Raw genomic sequence first — 17,784 nt, 5'->3', positions numbered from 1 at the left:
GTAGAAAGGTGATTTCGATAATAGACTGGATAGGCTAATCTCAATTTTTCTAGAAGCCTAGAGGACAATCCCACAGGGTGAGGCAGGGTTTGGTGTAATTTGTCAGCTTCTCAGAACAGCCCCGGGCCCTGAGCCCTTCAGAAAGGACTTGGCAAGAATCACGGAGGAGGATGGTGCAGACAGGCATAGGGGACCCTCCCACCAGGTCGCCTTTTCTGTGCAAATGGGTGTACTCATTTGCTTTAGAATTTCCCAGTGAATTTTGCATTAATTTGTAGAATTGCTTTTTCTTTTTTGGCAAGGTGTTATTTTTTTCCATGTTTAAAAATTATGAAAAACATCAATTGTACATAGAGAATGATACAGTGACCTTCCACATACTCACCATCCATCTTAACAATTTTACCAACACGTGACCAGTCTTGTTTCCTCTGTACCCTACCCCAGCACCAGCGTCCTACCCCGCTCCCAGATTGTTCTGAAGCAAATCCCAGGCAGGGTTAGACACGTGTCCAGACCACGTTGTTGAACGGATACAGGAAAGGCTCCAAAGTCACTGGTTCTTTGCGGTTAGGGTTTTGATTAAGAGGGGGAAAAAAAATTAAGGCCCTCAGAAACTGCAGGGTGAAGTTTTACAAAAATACTTTGGCATACCTTCTCAATCTTTTTTATTTTTATTTTTTTCTGGCGCACGGCTTTTGGGATCTTAGTTCCCCAACCAGGGATCTAACCCAGGCCCCTGCAGTGAATGCGCCGAGTCCTAACCACTGGACCACCAGGGGAATTCCCTACCTTCTCAATCTTATTTTTTGTCTGCAGCCTTAGGATCCTTATGAGGCCAAGGGATGCTTGTGCCCGTCGTGCAAGTGAGACCCCAGCTTGCCACACTCAGCGACGGCGGGGCAGGACCCCCTCCCGCTGGAGCCTCGCTGCAGCCCCACCCCACCTGTGCCCAGGCCTAAGCTGTCCTGTCCACATCGTGAGGCCAGGACTGCGGGGTGTGAAGGGACAGGTGGCCAACAGCTGTGTTCTAGATGTTTTTTTCTTCTAATTTCCTAACTTGCAGCATTAACTTCGTCTCATAGAATCGTTGCAGCATCTGGAAAGAGGGTTGGACTCAGGGACCAAGTTCTTGTCCCCAGCCTTCTCTCTCTCTAGGCCTCAGGGTCCCTTTCTATGAAACAAGAAGAGGCTGACTTTCATTGCCTTAGAAGGTTCTACGTGAAGCAGGGAAAGCAGACAGGAGAATCACTGCCCTTAAACTGGAACGGTTTATTGAGATGTTTCGGTTGGAGGAGGCATTTTGTTTCCCTGACTCTGGCTTCTCTGACTCAGAAGGTCCCTTGGGCCCCGTCCTTCCCATGAGCCGGTCCTGTTTCTGCCCAATCAGCTGAGGCTCCAGGCCGCTCCCACTCCGCCTGCCCCTTCGCCAGAGCCGTGACGCGCTCTGTCCACAGCAGACGCTCCTGCTGAAGGGTCACGAAGGTGGCCATGGCCTCATCTCTGATTCAGTCAACGGAGGCCCAAAGAAAGGAGCGCCAGGGCTCTCCCTAACTCTGCTGAAGTTAAGTACATGTAATGCTTACAGGCGACAAGATAGACACAACCTCTACTCTGAAACGCAGCATATTAAATACGACTCCACCTATATAAATTAACTGTACAAGCTTATCCATCACGCACAAAAATCCCAGCAACCAACATTAGTAAGCAATTTGGGATCAAAATCCAAAGCAAAAAAGGACACGAACACCCGTGTAGTATGATGTTTTAAATGTGGTTAAGGGGATGTGACTGCCCCGAGTCCTGGGCGTCTGACCACAGCGGGAGCTGCCCTCGGCCCCAGGCTCCGGCCTTGCCCGTGGGAGCCGGTCAGAGGGAGGCTCCATGCGTAACTGTCCTTTCCTGGGCTGGGTACCCCGTGGCCGGCTGGCTGGGGCTCAGGATGCATTGGTGCGCCTCCCAGGGGTAGCCGTAGGGGGTCTAGAAGTTGAGCAGCTCTGGAGAAGGGATCCTGGGGAGGCAGTGTATGGTTCCCTGGCTCCTTCAATGAAAAGGAAAAGTATTTGTTAAAGAGGAAAAGGTTTGCCTGGCCTGATGCTTTGTCCCCTCAGCCCCAGAGCAGCCGGCACGGGTCGGGGAGGATGGTCAGTGTCCAGTGAGCACAGAACCCGCCGTCAAGCAGCCTTAAGCATGTTTCTTATTCCAGGAGCGTCTGCGTTTTGTTTGAAATCCTGACTGCTCGGTTCTGGCCGAGGCCCGAGTTATTCTGACGTGCCTTGGGTGCAGGAACACCCTCTGCACAGCAGCTGGCGGCCTTCCCCCGCACGTGTCCTGGGACCAGTACCATTAAGCTGCGTCCTCTCCCCTGGAACCCAGAAGGGACCTGACAGGGGTACCGGGCCCTAACGCCACTCCGCCTTCCCCCTTGCCTGGCGGCCCTTCCGCCTGCTAGAATATAGGGATTGGGCCTCTGCAGTCTTATCGGGCTGCTGTGGGCCCCAGCCTGTGGAGTTCAGTCCGTCCTGTGTGCGGGGTCCCGGGTGTGAATTCCAGCCAGCCGTAGCCGACCCAGACTCGAACCTCCCGTATCGTTTGTCAGCGTACAACATACTCTTAGTCTCTTTCGTCTGAAGAACCTGCACAACCTCTCCACTCCTGCCTCTCCCTGAATCCAGGCGCAGACCTCTAACTGCCCATTTCATACGTCCTCCTGCACGGCATCTCCAACTTAACAGGCCCAGAAATAAACCGGCCTTGCCCACAAAACCCGCTCCGCCTGTAGCCTCCCTGATCTCAGTTGCTGGCAGCGATGCCCTCTCATTACTCAGGCAAAACCCTGCAGGCCTCCTCAAGTCCTCGCTGCACCGGGCCGCCGACACGCCGCGCAACAGTGAGCCCCATCGCTCCGCAAACACTCGCTGGATTCCTGCCTGAGCGCGCTGGTCTCCCCGCCTCCACCGCGTCCCCTGTATTCATGTCTCTACCGCCAGCGATCATTTAGAAACCAGTCACTCTTCTGTTCCAGACCTTCCCCTGCCCCATCTCAGAAAAACCCAGGTGCTGGCCCTGCACGCCTCGCGCCGCCGCCCTCCACCTCTGCCGATGCTCCCCCATCACTCCGTCTGCCCACACACATCATCAGACGCAGATTCCTGCTGGGGGTCTTTGCCAGTCCCTCTGCCTGGGTGTCCTTCCTGTCCCCAGAGGGGTGACGAGGGGAGCTCGGAAAGATTGCGCTGCCTCCCGGCTTAAATCATGGCATCGCCTCTCCCCACCCCACGTTGCTCCCTGCCCCTTCCCACCCCTAACGTGCTAACGTGCTGCATTTCTCTCCTCTTCTCTTCCCGCTGGTTATCTGTTTTCTCTCTCCCACCATAACGGAAGTTCTAAGTGGGCAGGGATTGTGTGTCTTCTGTTCATCCCTGTGTCCCCAGCCCCTAGGGCAGGACTTGCCCCTGGCAGGTGCCCTCTGGGTACTGGGTGAGTGAATGAACCACGGGCTCTGCCCGTTGGGCTTCAACTGCTGCCGCTGACCCTGCTGCTGGTTCTCAAACGCCCAGAGCGGCCGCCCACTGAGAGGGCTGCCCGTGTCCCCCAGATCGGGACTTTGGGCAGCCTTCCGGAGCCCTCGGGTCGACCTGCGCACCGTGAGGCAGGGCCTGGGCTCCGACATCTGAGCGCTTGGGGGACCATTCCCTCCTCCACTCACTCTAAGTGGGACCTCGGGCAGGTGGCTCGCCCGCTCTGAGCCTTGGGGGCGCCAAGAGATGGTGTGTGTGAGCGCTTGGCACCACCTCCTCCCGATCCCGCCCCGTCCCTGAGTCCAGCTGGTCCTGCTTTCCGTGTGGTGCCTTGTGTGTGTTGCCTAAGACACAGGGCCCAGTAGCTCCATGTTGCAAGCGAGGAAATGGGTCGAGGGAGGTTAAGTCTCTCGCCCAAGGTTACAGAGGCCCACCCAGAGCCCCCCTCTCACCCCATGACTCACCAGCCTACCCTGCCTGACACCCCCTGGGCCTGAGACTTGGTGTCCGCCGGGTATCTGTCACCTCCCCACACCAGCCACAGGAGTGGGGGCGGGGTGGGTAGGGACTGCTCGGGAGGCCCAGCACCCAGGGCGGCATCCCAGCGCCCCGGGGAGCCACCCTGCTTCAGCACCCATGGGTGCTGCCCCACGGTCCCTCCTGCGGCTCCTCCAGCCCCGGCTCTCTGCTTCTCCCTTGCAGTGCAGCCCCTTAGGCCTGTGCGGCCCCCCACCCTGGACCGTACCTTCCTTCAGGGCTTCTCTAGGCTTTGGTGGCTGCCACGTCCCCGTTCACGTAATCAGGCTCCCCGCCGTCCTCGTCTGGGCTTCCTACCGGGGAGGGAGGTGCTTCCCTCGGGACGGGCTCTGCGACCGCAGGCAGACGGTCAGAGGGTTCACACGCACATGCCCAGCCCTGTTCCCGCCACCACACAGCCCGCAGGAAAGGCTACACTGGATGGTGTGTCTGTCCCGTCCTCTCTGGGATTTGCCGGAGGTGTGTCCTGCCCGGGAGCAGGGCGAGTGCGAGGCCGTCCGTGCAGCTGGATGGGCAGCCGGCCAGGAGGACCCAGCCTCAGGAGGCCACGGTGCTGCTGAGGGGGGTCCCGGCACAGCTCGAGCCTCGGCAGCCGCTGATGCGCCGGAAGCTTCGCTGTGGAATCAGCTGGACTGGCCGCAGGGGAGCCCACCGGCCTTGCCCTCCCAGGCCAGATCCCCTAAGCTCCCCTCGACTGTCTGTCCCAGGCCTGGCCCCTCTGAGCCCGCTGGAGGTGACCATTGGGAGCACCGGGGCTCCGGCCACATACCCACGACTCTCCTGGACTCCCGCCACTGCCGGATGTATGCCGAGTTCTGGTAATCCTCAGACCCGTCGTCCCCTGCAGGGAGAACACGGGCTGGCAGAGGGGCCGCCTGCGTCCTCGTGCTGGGCAGCCCCCTCGAGGGAGGGAGGGAGGGAGAGCCCAGGACCGATGGGGACTCCTCTCGGGACACAGGGTCTGATACTGGTGAACCGTGCAGCGGGGCCTTCAGAGCTCAGCGGGGCGGGCGGGCCTGGCCTGGGAGGCCTGCCTCCCTGCCCTGCTCCGGGGAGGGCAGCCTCACCTGATTCGGTTTTCTTTGGCTCACAGATGAGCACGTTCTCGTAGGAATTGGTGTCGTCATCGTCTGCCAGGGAGAGAGGAGAGGGCACAGGATGCTGCTGGGCCCTGCCCGACAGGCCTAGCCCTTCCTCTCTGCCTCTGTCTCATCAAGCCCCCAGCCCTCTGGGTCCCCCAGGGCCTCGAACATTCTCCTGCACAAGCTTCTTAACGGGCGCGAGCCTGGCTCCAGCAGCCTCCAGCCTGCGCTCCTTCTCTGTCCTCCCCTGAATGCCCTGGGGAGGGGAGACTAGGGGGTGGGGCTGCAGTCAGGCCCACGAGGGACAGTCGGAGAAGGGAGGCCCATCTCTGTGGGGCAAAGAGGGGCAGGGAGAGCCGCTGGGGGCCCAGGAGACAGGAACCCGCCTAATCCTTCAGGCAGTGGGGTGGGCCGAGGATCCTTTGTCCGGGGTCCTAGGCTGGTTGTGGCATATCAGAGCCTGGTACCCCGGCATTCCCCCCCACCCCCCAACGGGGAGGCTGAGCTCTAAACACCAGCCCACCCTGCGTCCATCTGTGTCGAAGAGGCTCTGAGAAGTGAGGGCTTCTCCCCAGTTTAGAAACGCAGCAGGGAGAAAAGGACCCCCCCTCTCACCCCAGCCCGGCCCGGGCAGAAGCCCAGCCCTGTGCGCCTCTCAGCAGGCACTGCCCACCCTCGGTTCTCAGTTTCTGTAGAGCAAAGGTGTTAGGAGCACCTTTGCTCTTAACAAAGGGTGTCAGCATCCTCGGAGCCTGCAGGGCTCAGCGTTTGTCAACAAGGCTGACCGGTCCAGGGCCTTCCTTCAAGGTCCCCTGTGTGCCCAGCCTTGAGAGGGGCCTGGATGACCAGGGGACCAGCCTGCCCCCTGCCCCTGCCCTCAGCTCCCCTTCTGGCCCCCCTACCCCTTCTTCCCGCCCATCCCTTCCCTCCTCTGCAGCTTGGCTCCTGCCCACAGTGCCAGCCTCCCCCAGGTCCCCCCACCCAACCTCCTCCAGCCATCTAAACCTAGGCCTAGCCTCCTCCGTTACATCCTCCCTCCACCTCTGGCCCCGCCCCGGGGGTGTGACTTCTGAAGCTGCGCTCTCGCAGGCCACCTCCTCCCTCTCCCCTTCATCGACCTTTGCCTCACCTTCCGGGGGCTTCTGGAACCGCCCACAATCGAAATAGTCTGTGGCGAAGGGGTGTCTGGCAAGAAAACAGACACAGCACCAACTGCTGGGCAGGCCCATGGTCGGGCCGGGAGCTTCGTGAGCGGGCCCCGAGGCCAGGGCTGCTCCGGCCGTCATTGCCCCTGGAGCCCGCCCGCGGGGGCCCTGCCAGGGTCTCCCCCGAGCCTCCCACCCTGCTTCCCTGCACCCCTGAGCTGCCCTGCTCCAGCCACCTCACCGTGTGGCCTTATGCAAGTTACCTCCTGCCCTGGGCCTCAGTTTGCCCAACTGTGAGACGAGGAGACGTCCTGGGGGCCCTTCCTCTCTGAGGGACAGTGGAACTCGTCTCTGACCAGGTGGTGCAGGATGAGGGCCCCCCGACGGCCTCCCCCACCCCCAAACAGAGCAGGGCTCCTGTCCTCAGGCCCCCCTCAAAGCTACGGTCATCTGAGGGAAACCCTGGGCCAGCGGGTTCCAGGGCCGGAGGCCTTTCTCACATAAGGAGGCTGCGGGCAGGGGGGCGAGGGGGCGGCCAGGGCCCGGAGAAGCCCGCTCACATGTAGGCTGCATCTGATCTGCGTCTACTTCCTGCAGGAGGAGGCGAGAATCAGGCCTGAGCGCGGGCTGTATGCCCCACTGTGGCCCCCTCCTCCGCGGAGCCCACCTACCTTTGCTGAAGTTCTGGTACCTGGAGGATGAAGAATCTGGAAGAAAGGCCAGGCCCGTTGGCTCAATGCTGGTTGCCCAGCCCCCGCCCCCGCCCCCTCCCAGCTGTGACCACTGGAAGAAGCCCAGGTGTTTCCAATCTTCATGCCCTCACACCTGCTCTCCGTCCCCTCCCCCTGCTGGGCCCCGTCAGGCCTCCCAGCCCAGCTCACAGCGTCTCTCCTCTGGGAAGGCCTCCTGCTCAGTACCTGTCCCACCAGGTATTCACCTGTCTCGGTCCCACCTCGCCCCTGCCCCCAACCCTGTGTCCCAGGGCACTCACCCTCGAGGCTGGGGGAGAACTGCAGCAGCTTGTCCTTCCTGCACGGGAGTGGGGCAGGGGCTGAGGAGGGGCTGGGAGAAGGCCCTGGGGTTCCTGGGGGTCTGGAGGCCACAGTCCCACAGCCCCCCAGTAGGGCCCTCAGAATCAGAACTGGGGCTCTGAGGTCCGAGGAAGGAGCAAGGTCTCGGCCTGGGCTCAGCCAGGTGGGGACCCCGGGGCCCACCTCATCGCCTCCCGCGGGGCTGGGATAGGGGCTCCTTCCTACCTTGCTGATGCCGCGTTGGAGGCCGTGTCCACCAGGGGCCCTGGCCAGGCCTCCCTGACCACTGCAAAGGTTGACGGGGTGTTGGCTGGGCCCCCAGGCCAGCTGCCCAGCACAGCCCCCTCACCCCATCACCCCACTAGATCAGGCCTGGCCACAGCCTCAGAACAATGGGGACGAAAGGGACTTTGATGTGGACACTCCCAGTCCCGAGCCCAGCCCTGGACCCTTCTGTCTGGGGACTCACACGTGTAGGTCCGGGCCACGGCGAAGTTCTGCTGATTCTCTTCCCTGGAAACACATGGAGCTGTGATGAGCCAGGGCCTGGCCTCCCACAGCCCCAGGGACAGAGGGACAGGACAGACGGACAGGGAGGGACAGACCAGGGCGAGAGTGAGGAGGGGCTGCCAGCCCCCCAGGACTCTGATCCAGGGCTTCCTGATGCACCCCTTCTCTAGAGTGCTTCCCTGCCTGCCCACCGCGTGCCCACACTTCTCACATGGCCCTGGGCTGGAGCCAGCTGCCGGCCAGACATATGCCCGCACAGAGCCTCCCCAGGACCCCCGGAGATGCCCAGGAGAGTCTGTGGGCAGGGCTGGGGCAGCTGCTCAGGGACCTGGCAGTGACTTCAGCCAGGAGCAACAAAGAGGCTGCTCCCACCACCTGCCATCCCAGGAGTGTTCAACATTCCTGAGAGAGCATGGTCCTCTTGAGTTGTTCACATACGCCATTTACTCCCCAGTAACTGATGAGGCAACTTCAAGGCTTAGCAGACACAGCCAGGTATCTAACCATCACCTTCTTCCTTTGAAACAGAACGCTGATTTTTTTTTTTTTTAAAGATAAACCTGATTTTAAATTACTACTGATTTTTTTGTTTTAAAGATTTTTTTGATGTGGACCATTTTAAAATTTATTTATTTATTTATTTATGGCTGTGTTGGGTCTTCGTTTCTGTGCGAGGGCTTTCTCTAGTTGCGGCAAGCGGGGGCCACTCTTCATCGCGGTGCGCGGGCCTCTCACTATCGCGGCCTCCCTTGTTGTGGAGCACAGGCTCCAGATGCGCAGGCTCAGTAATTGTGGCTCACGGGCCCAGTTGCTCCGCGGCATGTGGGATCTTCCCAGACCAGGGCTCGAATTGGCAGGCAGATTCTCAACCACTGCACCACCAGGGAAGCCCCAGAACGCTGATTTTTATTTAGACAGCCACATGCCCATCCAAAGGACTGTATTTCCCAATAAATGGGGCTACATCAAACTAAAAACCTTCTGCTCAACAAAAGGAAATCATCGACAAAACAAAAAGACAACCTACCGATTGGGAGAAAGTATTTGCAAATGATATATCCAATACGGGGTTAATATCCCTTGTAATATAATATATAATTAACTCAACTCAACAACAAAAAAACAACCTGATTAAAAAATGGGCAGAGGAACTGAATAGACACTTTTCCAACGAAGACATACAGATGGCCAACAGACACACGAAAAGCTGTTCAACATCGCTAATTATGAGGGAAATAAATGCAAATCAAAACCATGATGAAGTAACACCTCACACCTGTTAGAATGACTATTATCAAAAAGACAAGAAATAACAAGGGCTGGCGAGGTTGTGGAGAAAAGGAAACCCTTGGGCACTGTTGAGGGGAATGTAAATTGGTGCAGCCACTATAAACACAGTACAGAGATTCCTCAAAAAACTTAGAGCCACCATATGAGCCAGCAATCCCACTTCTGGGTATTTATCTAAAGAATACAAAATAACTAATTTGAAAAGATATATGTACCGGTATGTTCATTGCAGCACTATTTACAATAGCCAAGACATGGAAACAACCTAAGTGCCCATCAACAGATGAATGGATAAAGAGGATGTGGTATATATACACATTGGAATACTATTCAGCCATAAAAAAGATGGAACCTTGCCATTTGTGACAACATGGATGGACCTTGAGGGAATTATGCTAAGTAAAATAAGACAAACAGAGAAAGAAAAATTCTGTATGATTTCATTCATACGTGGAATATAAAAACAAAAAAAAACAACCCAAAATAAATGAACAAACCAAACAAAAACAAACACATAGATACAGAGAACAGAATAGTGGTTACCTGTGGTTACCAGGGGTGGGGGAGAGCAAAGTGGGTAAAGGGGATCAACTGCATGATGATAGATGGAAACTAAATTTTTGTTGGTGAGCTCAATGTAGGGTATACAGAAGTAGAAATATAATGTCGTACACATGAAACTTATATAATGTTATAAACCAATGTTACCTCAATTTTTTTAAAAAGGCTATATTTCCCAGCCTCCCTTGCATTTATGTGTGACCATATCATTCTGGTTAATGAAATGCAAAGCCAAGGTTGTCGGGCTTTCAGGAAAACTCCTTTACGGAGGCACTGCTAACTGGGATGCCCCATTTCTGTCCTTCTCCTTCATTCTTACTACTGCCTGGAAGGCAGAGATGAGGGCTGGAGCTCTAGCTGCCATTTTAGACCATGAAATGCCCTCGGGAATGAAAGCCATTGCTAAGGATAGTGGATCAGATTAGCTAACCATTAAACCATTTTGGGTTCCTCCCCTGGACCAAAATGGTGACCTGCCCCAGCCTTCCAGCCTGGGGGGCTGGGGGTCAGAGTGATCTGATTTAGGAATGATGCCCTAAATCCACAGAATAGAGTCAGGCATGGCTTCCCAGAGGAAATGATGCAGGAGCCGGGCCTGGCACACACAGGCTGATAGGACTGAACCCAAGTGAGGTGGGGACAGCCCAAGTCTCCCCTCCCACCTCCTCCCACTTAGGCCTAGTTTTCCCACCTCCCACGTGAGGAGGTTTAACTTGTACCTCTGACTATCTTCAGTTCTAAGCTTAATCAGGGGCCTGGAGTGGGCAGGGACTAAGGGAGGAGGGGAGAGGGAAGATACTGAGGAACTTGCCCTGGGGCAGGGGTGTGGGTGGGCACTAGGGGAGCCCAGCCCAGCCCTGGTGGAGGTTATGGGCTGGCGAGCCAGAGGACCAAAAGGCCCCAAAAGCTGGGAAGGTCCAGCCCCGGCCCCAGGAGTGGGCATGGATGGGAAAATTCTATTTTCAAATCTCACTGTGGTTTTTCAGTTGCAAAAGGAAATGAGAGAGGGTGTGTGTGTGTGAGTTTGTATGTGAGTGCCTGCCCAGGCGTGCAAGCAAGTGCCGTGCGTGTGAGAAGTGCACGCATGAGTGACTGCTGGGGGAGCCTGTGGGCGCGCAGGCCTCAGAGCCCTCCGCCAGGCATTGTAAGGACACCACTTGCTGCCGCCCTCCTGCCTCGAGTTGTTCTTGGGTCGCCCCCCGATCTGCAGCGCCCAGCACTGCTGACCCTCCCAGGGCTCACAGCACGGCCAGCCTGTCCCCAAGGTGCCTGGAATTCCCTCCTGCCCAGGTCCTGCCACTCTGCCTGGGGTCAGTGGCCCCGTTTCGTCTCACCCCCACTGCCCTGCTTCCAGCTCTCCCGTGGCTCCCTTTGGCCCTTAGGACAAAGGCCAAGGCCTCTCTCCACAGTCAAGACCCTTCTTCCTCCGCATTCAGCTGATCTCTCTCAAGACATGCTCAAGCGACCACCTCATCCCCAAGACAGTGTCCACCCGGCCCTACATCGGCAAATGCCCACACCATTCCCTCTCTCTCTGGATGTCCCCTTTCGCCTTCTTTCTCTCTTAAAATCCCTCCCGCCTCCGCCAGGAGGCCTTCCCTGGTCCCCCAAGTTTCACACCCATATCCTCCCCTGAGGTCCTTTAGTGTTTTCCAGGGGAGACTCGGACACAGCGCCTGGTCTCTGTCCCCCACACTGCCCCGGGAGGGTGGGATTCCTCTGTCGACCTCCAGCACCGGCACAGTGCGCTCCCCAGGGCTGGGGTCACCACGGGGATTTCTGGAGATGCTCCTGGGCTAGCTGGAGCGTGACATCCCCTCCTCCCAGAGCCCTTCCCGACCAGGCTGGGGCCGGGTCTGGACAGCCCCTGGGCACCCCCTCGCCCGCCCCTAACTGCTTAGAACCCACTAGAGCCCGGCACGGAGGAGGTGTGAGTGAAGGGTGGGGGTGGGGCGTGGCAGTGCCCGAGGGGGTGCCCACATGGACGCCCATGCCCAGGGCACACAGCGTCGCCGGCCTGGGGACACCGAGACACTCACCGGCTCCTCTGCTCATAGATTTTCTCGGACCTCTTTGCACCTGCAAGAACAGGACCAGATTAGCAAGCGTCCCGGGGATTGGTGGGAACTGAGATCCGAGGCCCAACCATCTTGTCTCCCCTGTGCCCTGTGCAGGCCTCAGACCGGACGTGCGGGCTAAACCACCAATCACTGGGGACCACCTGACACCGGCGGGGTTTGTTCACCATTTATTTAGGAACGCGGAGCGTGGAGAAGGCGGATGCAGGCAGCCCAGCCCCCCTCCCCACGCTTGTCCGGTGCAGTCCATCGGCCCCAGACACATGCCCTCGACCCAGCAGAACAGAAGCCCCCAGTGAGCCAGACCCATTGTCTTCAGAGGAGAAACCCAGGAGCCCGGGGTTCACTTCTGCCTCCTGAGGCTTATCTGACTGCCCCTTGCGACTGCAGCCAGGTCTGGACCTGAGTGGCTCGCTGGGTACACCGCCCGCTCCTCCCTCGCACCCGTGACCCCAGCCTTTACCTGGGCGGGAGCAGCGCACACACAGGCCGGCCGCCGCCCCCAGCAGCAGCAGAAGCAGGGCCGCCCCCGGCCACAGCAGCTCCGTGTCCACGCTCATGTCCACTCCTGGCCACTCTTCCTGCAGGGCTGCAACGTGGGGGCACTGTGAGCCGGGGTGGAGGCTGCAGGGCCACGCCCTCCAGGAACCCCAGGTTTCTGGCCCCCACTGTCCCCTGCCAACCCCACAGCTGAGTCCAGCATCACCTTCCCTCCCTGCTCTGGGACCAGGCGGGGACAGAACCAGCCCTGTTCCCCCATCTGACCCCCGCCCCGCACCCTGGGCTCCCAGGGCCATCATCAACTCTTGGTAAGTGCTGGAAGGTTCTGGAGACCCGCCAGACAGCACCACATGTATGTGCACACTCCCACACACGTCTTCGCTTAGTCCCCCCAACTGCCCTTTGAGGGAGAGGCTCGAGCCATTTCACAAACAGAAAAACAGAAGCCAGAGATCCCACAGCTGCTAAGGGGAAAAACAGGATTTGAACTCCAGCCTCCAGACGCTAATGCTGGCTCCGCCCACTGCATCCTGTTGCCTCCTGCCAACCCAGCTTTATTCCCCAACCTCAGAGGCCATGGCCCCTTCTGCCCGGGAGCCCCTGGCAGCCCCCATCGACCCTAGGGTGGTTCTCCTCTCCCACCCATGGCCACTGGGGAAGCTGGGGGTGGGATTTCCATTCCTAAAACACCCATCTGTCCAGATTCCTCCTGCCCTGGGCGCCGGAAGGAGGGAGGTCAGGAAGGCTTCTTGGAGGAGGTGGGCCTGAGACCAGGAGGGGAAGAAGGGCTCCTGGGCAGATGGACCTTGGTGGCTGGTGGTGGGATGTGCTGGGAGGTGGGGCTAAAAGGCTGCTTCTTGGTCAGTGGCCGGTCCCAGCCTCGGGGCCCCGCTGTGACTGCCAGGCCTCAGCAAAGCCACAGGCACCCACACAGGAGGGCCTGGTGAGTACAGCCCTCTTGAGGGGCCCTCCAAGGAGAATCGTTACAACTATAAAGAGACTCAGCCCCCTTGCAAATGCCAGTGACAGAGCTGAGGGCAGCCGGGGGTCCTGAGGGGGCAGTGCCCCGTGGTGGGCACGTGGAGCCCACGCTACTGAGTGTCCCCTTGGCGAACACCTGTTCCTCCGGCCTCGGCCACCTGGGAGGAGGCTTCTCCCCGCTTCCCAGCTGGGGAAGGCAAGGCTTGGGGAGACCTGAGCTTTGTGCTGCCCGCCTCCTGCTCCGGGCTCCCCAGAGGCCTGCACTGCACCCAGCCGTCCCCCTCACCACTCTGAGCTTCCTGAATCCCTGTGGCAAAGATGACAAGGAATCTCCGTGCAGGGCCGAGCCCCAGTCAGGGGCCCGTCATGAAGAAGTCACCTCTACTTCCCCCAAACGCCAAGTGAGTCAGCGGAAACATGACCATTCCCAAACCTCATGACCCGGCGGCCTCCACACTAGGAGAGAGGATAACCTGGGCACCCCAGGAGGTTGTCCGAGGGGATCTATGAGCCTGGGCACTGCCCTCCCAGGCCGCATACCCTCCTCCCTCCCCCCGACCTCGTTCTGCCCCGGGGCTGCCTCCCTCCGGGGGCCTCCAGCCAAGGCCCAAGTCCATCTCAGGCTGGTGAGGTTGGGAGCACCTGGCCTTGAAGGGGGGGAAGCCTGCCTGTGCCTCCGGGTCTCTTGGCCTCAGTTTTCTCATCTATAAGACTGGGATCAGGGCTTCCCTGGTGGCGCAGTGGTTGAGAATCCGCCTGCCAATGCAGGGGACACGGGTTCGAGCCCTGGTCTGGGAAGATCCCACATGCCGCAGAGCAACTGGGCCCGTGAGCCACAACTACTGAGCCTGCGCGTCTGGAACCTGTGCTCCACAACAAGAGAGGCCGCGATAGTGAGAGGCCCGCGCACCGCAATGAAGAATGGCCCCCGCTTGCCGCAACTAGAGAAAGCCCTCGCACAGAAACGAAGACCCAACACAGCCAAAAATAAATAAATAAATTAATTAATTAAAAAAAAAGACTGGGATCAATCCAGGGCCTTCCTCAAAGAGTCCTTGGGAGGACAAACACATCCAGCCTGGATCACGGTTGGGGCTTCTGGAAGAGAAACTTGCTGAGTATCTTATTTCCAGCTGGCTGGTTTGGACAGTTCCCTTGAGCACCCACCCTTGACATCTTTGTCCTTTGATCAAGACAGAGACTCTTTCTGCCCCAAAGGAGGTTCAGGCACAGACACATGGGAGGGTTGCACCCATGGGACAAGGGGCCAGCACTGGCCACCGCCAGGGTCTGCTTAAGACCCCAGGAGCAAGTCCACACTCTCAGCTTGGCATTCACGGCCCTGGGACCTGGGCTGCTGACCTCTGCTGCCCTCCCTCCCAGAGGCCCCGCCCATCCGAAAGCCCTCTTGCTTCCTGGCCCTGCTGTTTGGGACGAGCAGCACAGCACGCTCGGGATGCCCCCAGCCCTGGTCCATCTCCACCCACCTGGCACTGGGCGAGGGAAGGGAGGGAAGCAGGAGAACACAAATTCCGCCCCAGCTGTTGAAGCCCAGTGTCACCGGCCTTCGGTCACCCCTCTGTTAAACGAGGGAGAGAATGACACTAACACTCAGGTTTGTCATCCGAGGCCCAGCACTGAGAGGACGCCTGTAAGGTGCTAGTGCCGGCTGGTGGGGCACGGTTGGCTGTGACCACTGTGACTTGCCATCATCACGGTCCCTGTGGGATGGGAAGAGACAGCCGCATCCTGTCGGGGCCAGAGCTGGCTGGACGGCCTGCACTGAGCAGTGTGGGTCAACCCTACCTGAAGCCCTCCCTGCCGGGTCCCCCAGACATGCAGGCCTGAGCACCCCCCTCTACTGCACCATGCAGGGCGTCGTGGTGGGACCCTGGGAGGGGCTGGGATCTGAAGGAGAGCAGCTGCTGTTGCCCCAGCCCTTCGGTTGTCACGGACGCAGGTAGCATCACCTTGGAGATGCCAGCTCCTTTCTTCCAAGGGAGGAGAGGGAGGCCCAGAGAGGTGAGTATTCTGCCTAAGGTCACACAGCTGACCAGTCACAGAACCAAGATCTACACCCAGGGCAGGCTGACTCCAAGGCCTACGCTCCTTTACGTAAATCCTTTCTTATATTACATTTTTAAGAATCATGCAATATTTTTTAAAAGAGAGGCTCATTTGAGGAAAACTCTGGGGCTGCCCCCCAGACTGAATCAATCTGTCCTTTCTCCTTGCTTTCCCAACCAGGCCTGAGAACAAGCGGGGCAGGGGAGGGGGGAGGGAGAGGAGCTGGGCCCCTGGCAGAGGCAGGCCCGGCAGCCCCAGGAGGGCCCCAAGGGGCCAGGCAGGGCTGAGTCTGGTGGGGAGGGGAGGGGAGGCCGCCACAGCCTGTGGCCTGCAGGCCAAAATAGCAGAAAGGGAAGTGGGCAGTTTTCATATGAACAAGTTTTGCAACAAGCCGATGGCGGAAAAGCTCTCAGGGCTGGGCTGAGCAAGCCTCTGCACCCAGCCTCTCACCCTGAAAGGCCCTTGGCAACCCTCCTGCCCAGCCTCCCAGCCCTCCTCATGTTGTACATGGGGAAACTGAGGCCCACCAGGGCCGAAGGTCAGGCTGCGGGGGTAGGGGTGGACCCAAAGGTCCCCGTCCGACTCCTGGGAAGGCTTATCCGCTGGGCTCTGCTCCGTTTTCCCAAATAACCTTGGCCTTCAGATGAGGCTGACCGAGAGGTCTCTAATGGAGGCTCTTAAAGCTCAGGCGGCTGGGGTAGGGACCCGGGCAGCCCTTGTTCCGGGCACGGGTGGGGGATGGTGAAGGTCAGGGCCACCCGTAGGCAGAGCAGGGCACCAAGAGCACCCCAGGTCATTTGTAGAGACGTGGATGCATCTAGAGACTGTCATACAGAGTGAAGTAAGTCAGAAAGAGAAAAACAAATATCGTATATTAACGCATATATGCGGAACCTAGAAAAATGGTACAGATGAACCGGTTTGCAGGGCAGAAATAGAGACACACGTGTAGAGAACAAACGTATGGACACCAAGTGGGGAAAGTGGGGGGTGGTGGTGGTGGTGTGATGAATTGGGAGATTGGGATTGATGTGTATACACTGATATGTATAAAATGGATAACTAATAAGAACCTGCTGTATAAAAAATAAATAAAATAAAATTCAAAACAAAAAACAAAAAAAGAGCACCCCAGGGCCTACAGTTTTTCAGACCCCCCAGCAGAGAGCTGGGCGAGCTGGTGGCCAGCCTGGGGGCTGGGTGGGGTGGCTGGGACAGCTTCTTCCTCCAGGCCAGGGGCAGGACCTGGGTCTGCTTGTCTGTAGCATCTCTCCCATCCTCCCACAGCCCTGGGGCAGGGTTGTTACAGCCCCGTTCTACAGATGAAGAAACCAAGGCTCACGGGTCTGGGCCTGGGGAGCTGCTGTCCTCGACCTTCACCGGACTCTGGAAGTGATGGGACCCGCCCTGGGGGGCTTCCCAGGGCTGTGCAGGCTGGGCCGGGGAACGCGGGGCGGGAGAGGGGCCAGAGCCCCAGAAACAGCTGCCCCTCTAGTGCCACAGGGTCTGGGGCGAGGGCTTCCTAGCTGGGGGCGCCAGGACAGGGCTGGGGCCAAGGGAGGGGGTGCCGAGCATCCCGGCTTCTTCCCAGCCCACCCGGCGGGCAGCCAAGCGCTCCTGCTGGGCCAGCAGGGCCACTCCCAACCCCGTGGGGTATCGGGGGGACAGCCTCAGGACCCCTGCCTTGGGGGCCAGGCTCCAGGCACCCCTGGAAAAGGCTTACCTGAGAGCGGGGGGCTCCTCACTGCGGCCACCTCATCCTGAGCCCACACACCTGCCTGATCCGATGCCAACGCCACAGACACTGGCAGGCAGGATGCAAGGCGGCGGGCTTCCTGTCAGCCACTGAATCATCCCTCATACATCCGCTGCTCTGCCGGACAGGCTCTGCTCTTAACAGACAGAGGCAGAGAGAGAGAGACAGAGACAGAGACAGAGAGACAGAGAGAGACACACAAACAGGCACAGAGAGAACAGAAAGACATGGACACACAAACACACACAAAATTCACACTAAATACACACACACAAACACACGTCTCACAAAGAGGAAGAGACACACACCGCGGGACAGGGACAAAGGGAACGAAATGGGGGAGCTCGCGTAGACACGCACAGGCAGAGAGAGAGTAGGAAGACACGGAGAGACACACTGAAAACACACACACACACACGCACATAGAAATACACGTCCACACTGAAAACACACACACACACAGATATATGTGCAGGGAGAGAATGAGAAACACAGATACACACACACACACACACACACAAACATGGGACGTGGGTGGATGGGCACAGAGAGACATGCACCAGGGCAGACATCACAAACGAACGGGCAGAGACAAAGACAGATGGACAGAGGAGTGGACAGTCCCTGGCATCAGAGGAAGGGACCAAGCTGAAGGACAGAAGGAAGGACAATCATGATTCCTCTGCCAGGCCTTGGAGCCTCCTCACACCCATTTTCCAGA

General features: G+C 58.5%; 1 protein-coding gene across 2 annotated transcripts; it reads right to left on the bottom strand.

The window, feature by feature from the left end:
- Window positions 1-998: 998 nt before the first annotated feature.
- Window positions 999-17,365, bottom strand: LAT2 (linker for activation of T cells family member 2). Of its 2 annotated transcripts, none has more exons than XM_007186536.2 (13): window positions 17,031-17,365; window positions 12,222-12,347; window positions 11,720-11,759; window positions 7,789-7,832; window positions 7,545-7,605; window positions 7,280-7,317; window positions 6,960-6,995; window positions 6,849-6,879; window positions 6,273-6,328; window positions 5,129-5,191; window positions 4,831-4,902; window positions 4,270-4,390; window positions 999-2,044 (listed from the first exon to the last, which is right to left on the bottom strand). In XM_007186536.2, the coding sequence occupies exons 2-12, from the start codon at window positions 12,316-12,318 to the stop codon at window positions 4,287-4,289; spliced, it is 642 nt and encodes a 213-aa protein (XP_007186598.2). In that variant the 5' UTR covers window positions 12,319-12,347; window positions 17,031-17,365; the 3' UTR covers window positions 999-2,044; window positions 4,270-4,286. The 2 variants fall into 2 exon arrangements, with proteins under 2 accessions (XP_007186598.2, XP_028023434.2); XM_028167633.2 differs by having other exon boundaries at window positions 4,270-4,354.
- Between the last annotated feature and the right edge of the window lie 419 nt (window positions 17,366-17,784).

The sequence above is a fragment of the Balaenoptera acutorostrata genome, chromosome 15 (genome assembly GCF_949987535.1).
Source record: "Balaenoptera acutorostrata chromosome 15, mBalAcu1.1, whole genome shotgun sequence".
NCBI classification, from domain to species: domain Eukaryota; kingdom Metazoa; phylum Chordata; class Mammalia; order Artiodactyla; family Balaenopteridae; genus Balaenoptera; species Balaenoptera acutorostrata.
This window is presented reverse-complemented; position numbering and strand designations above follow the sequence as displayed.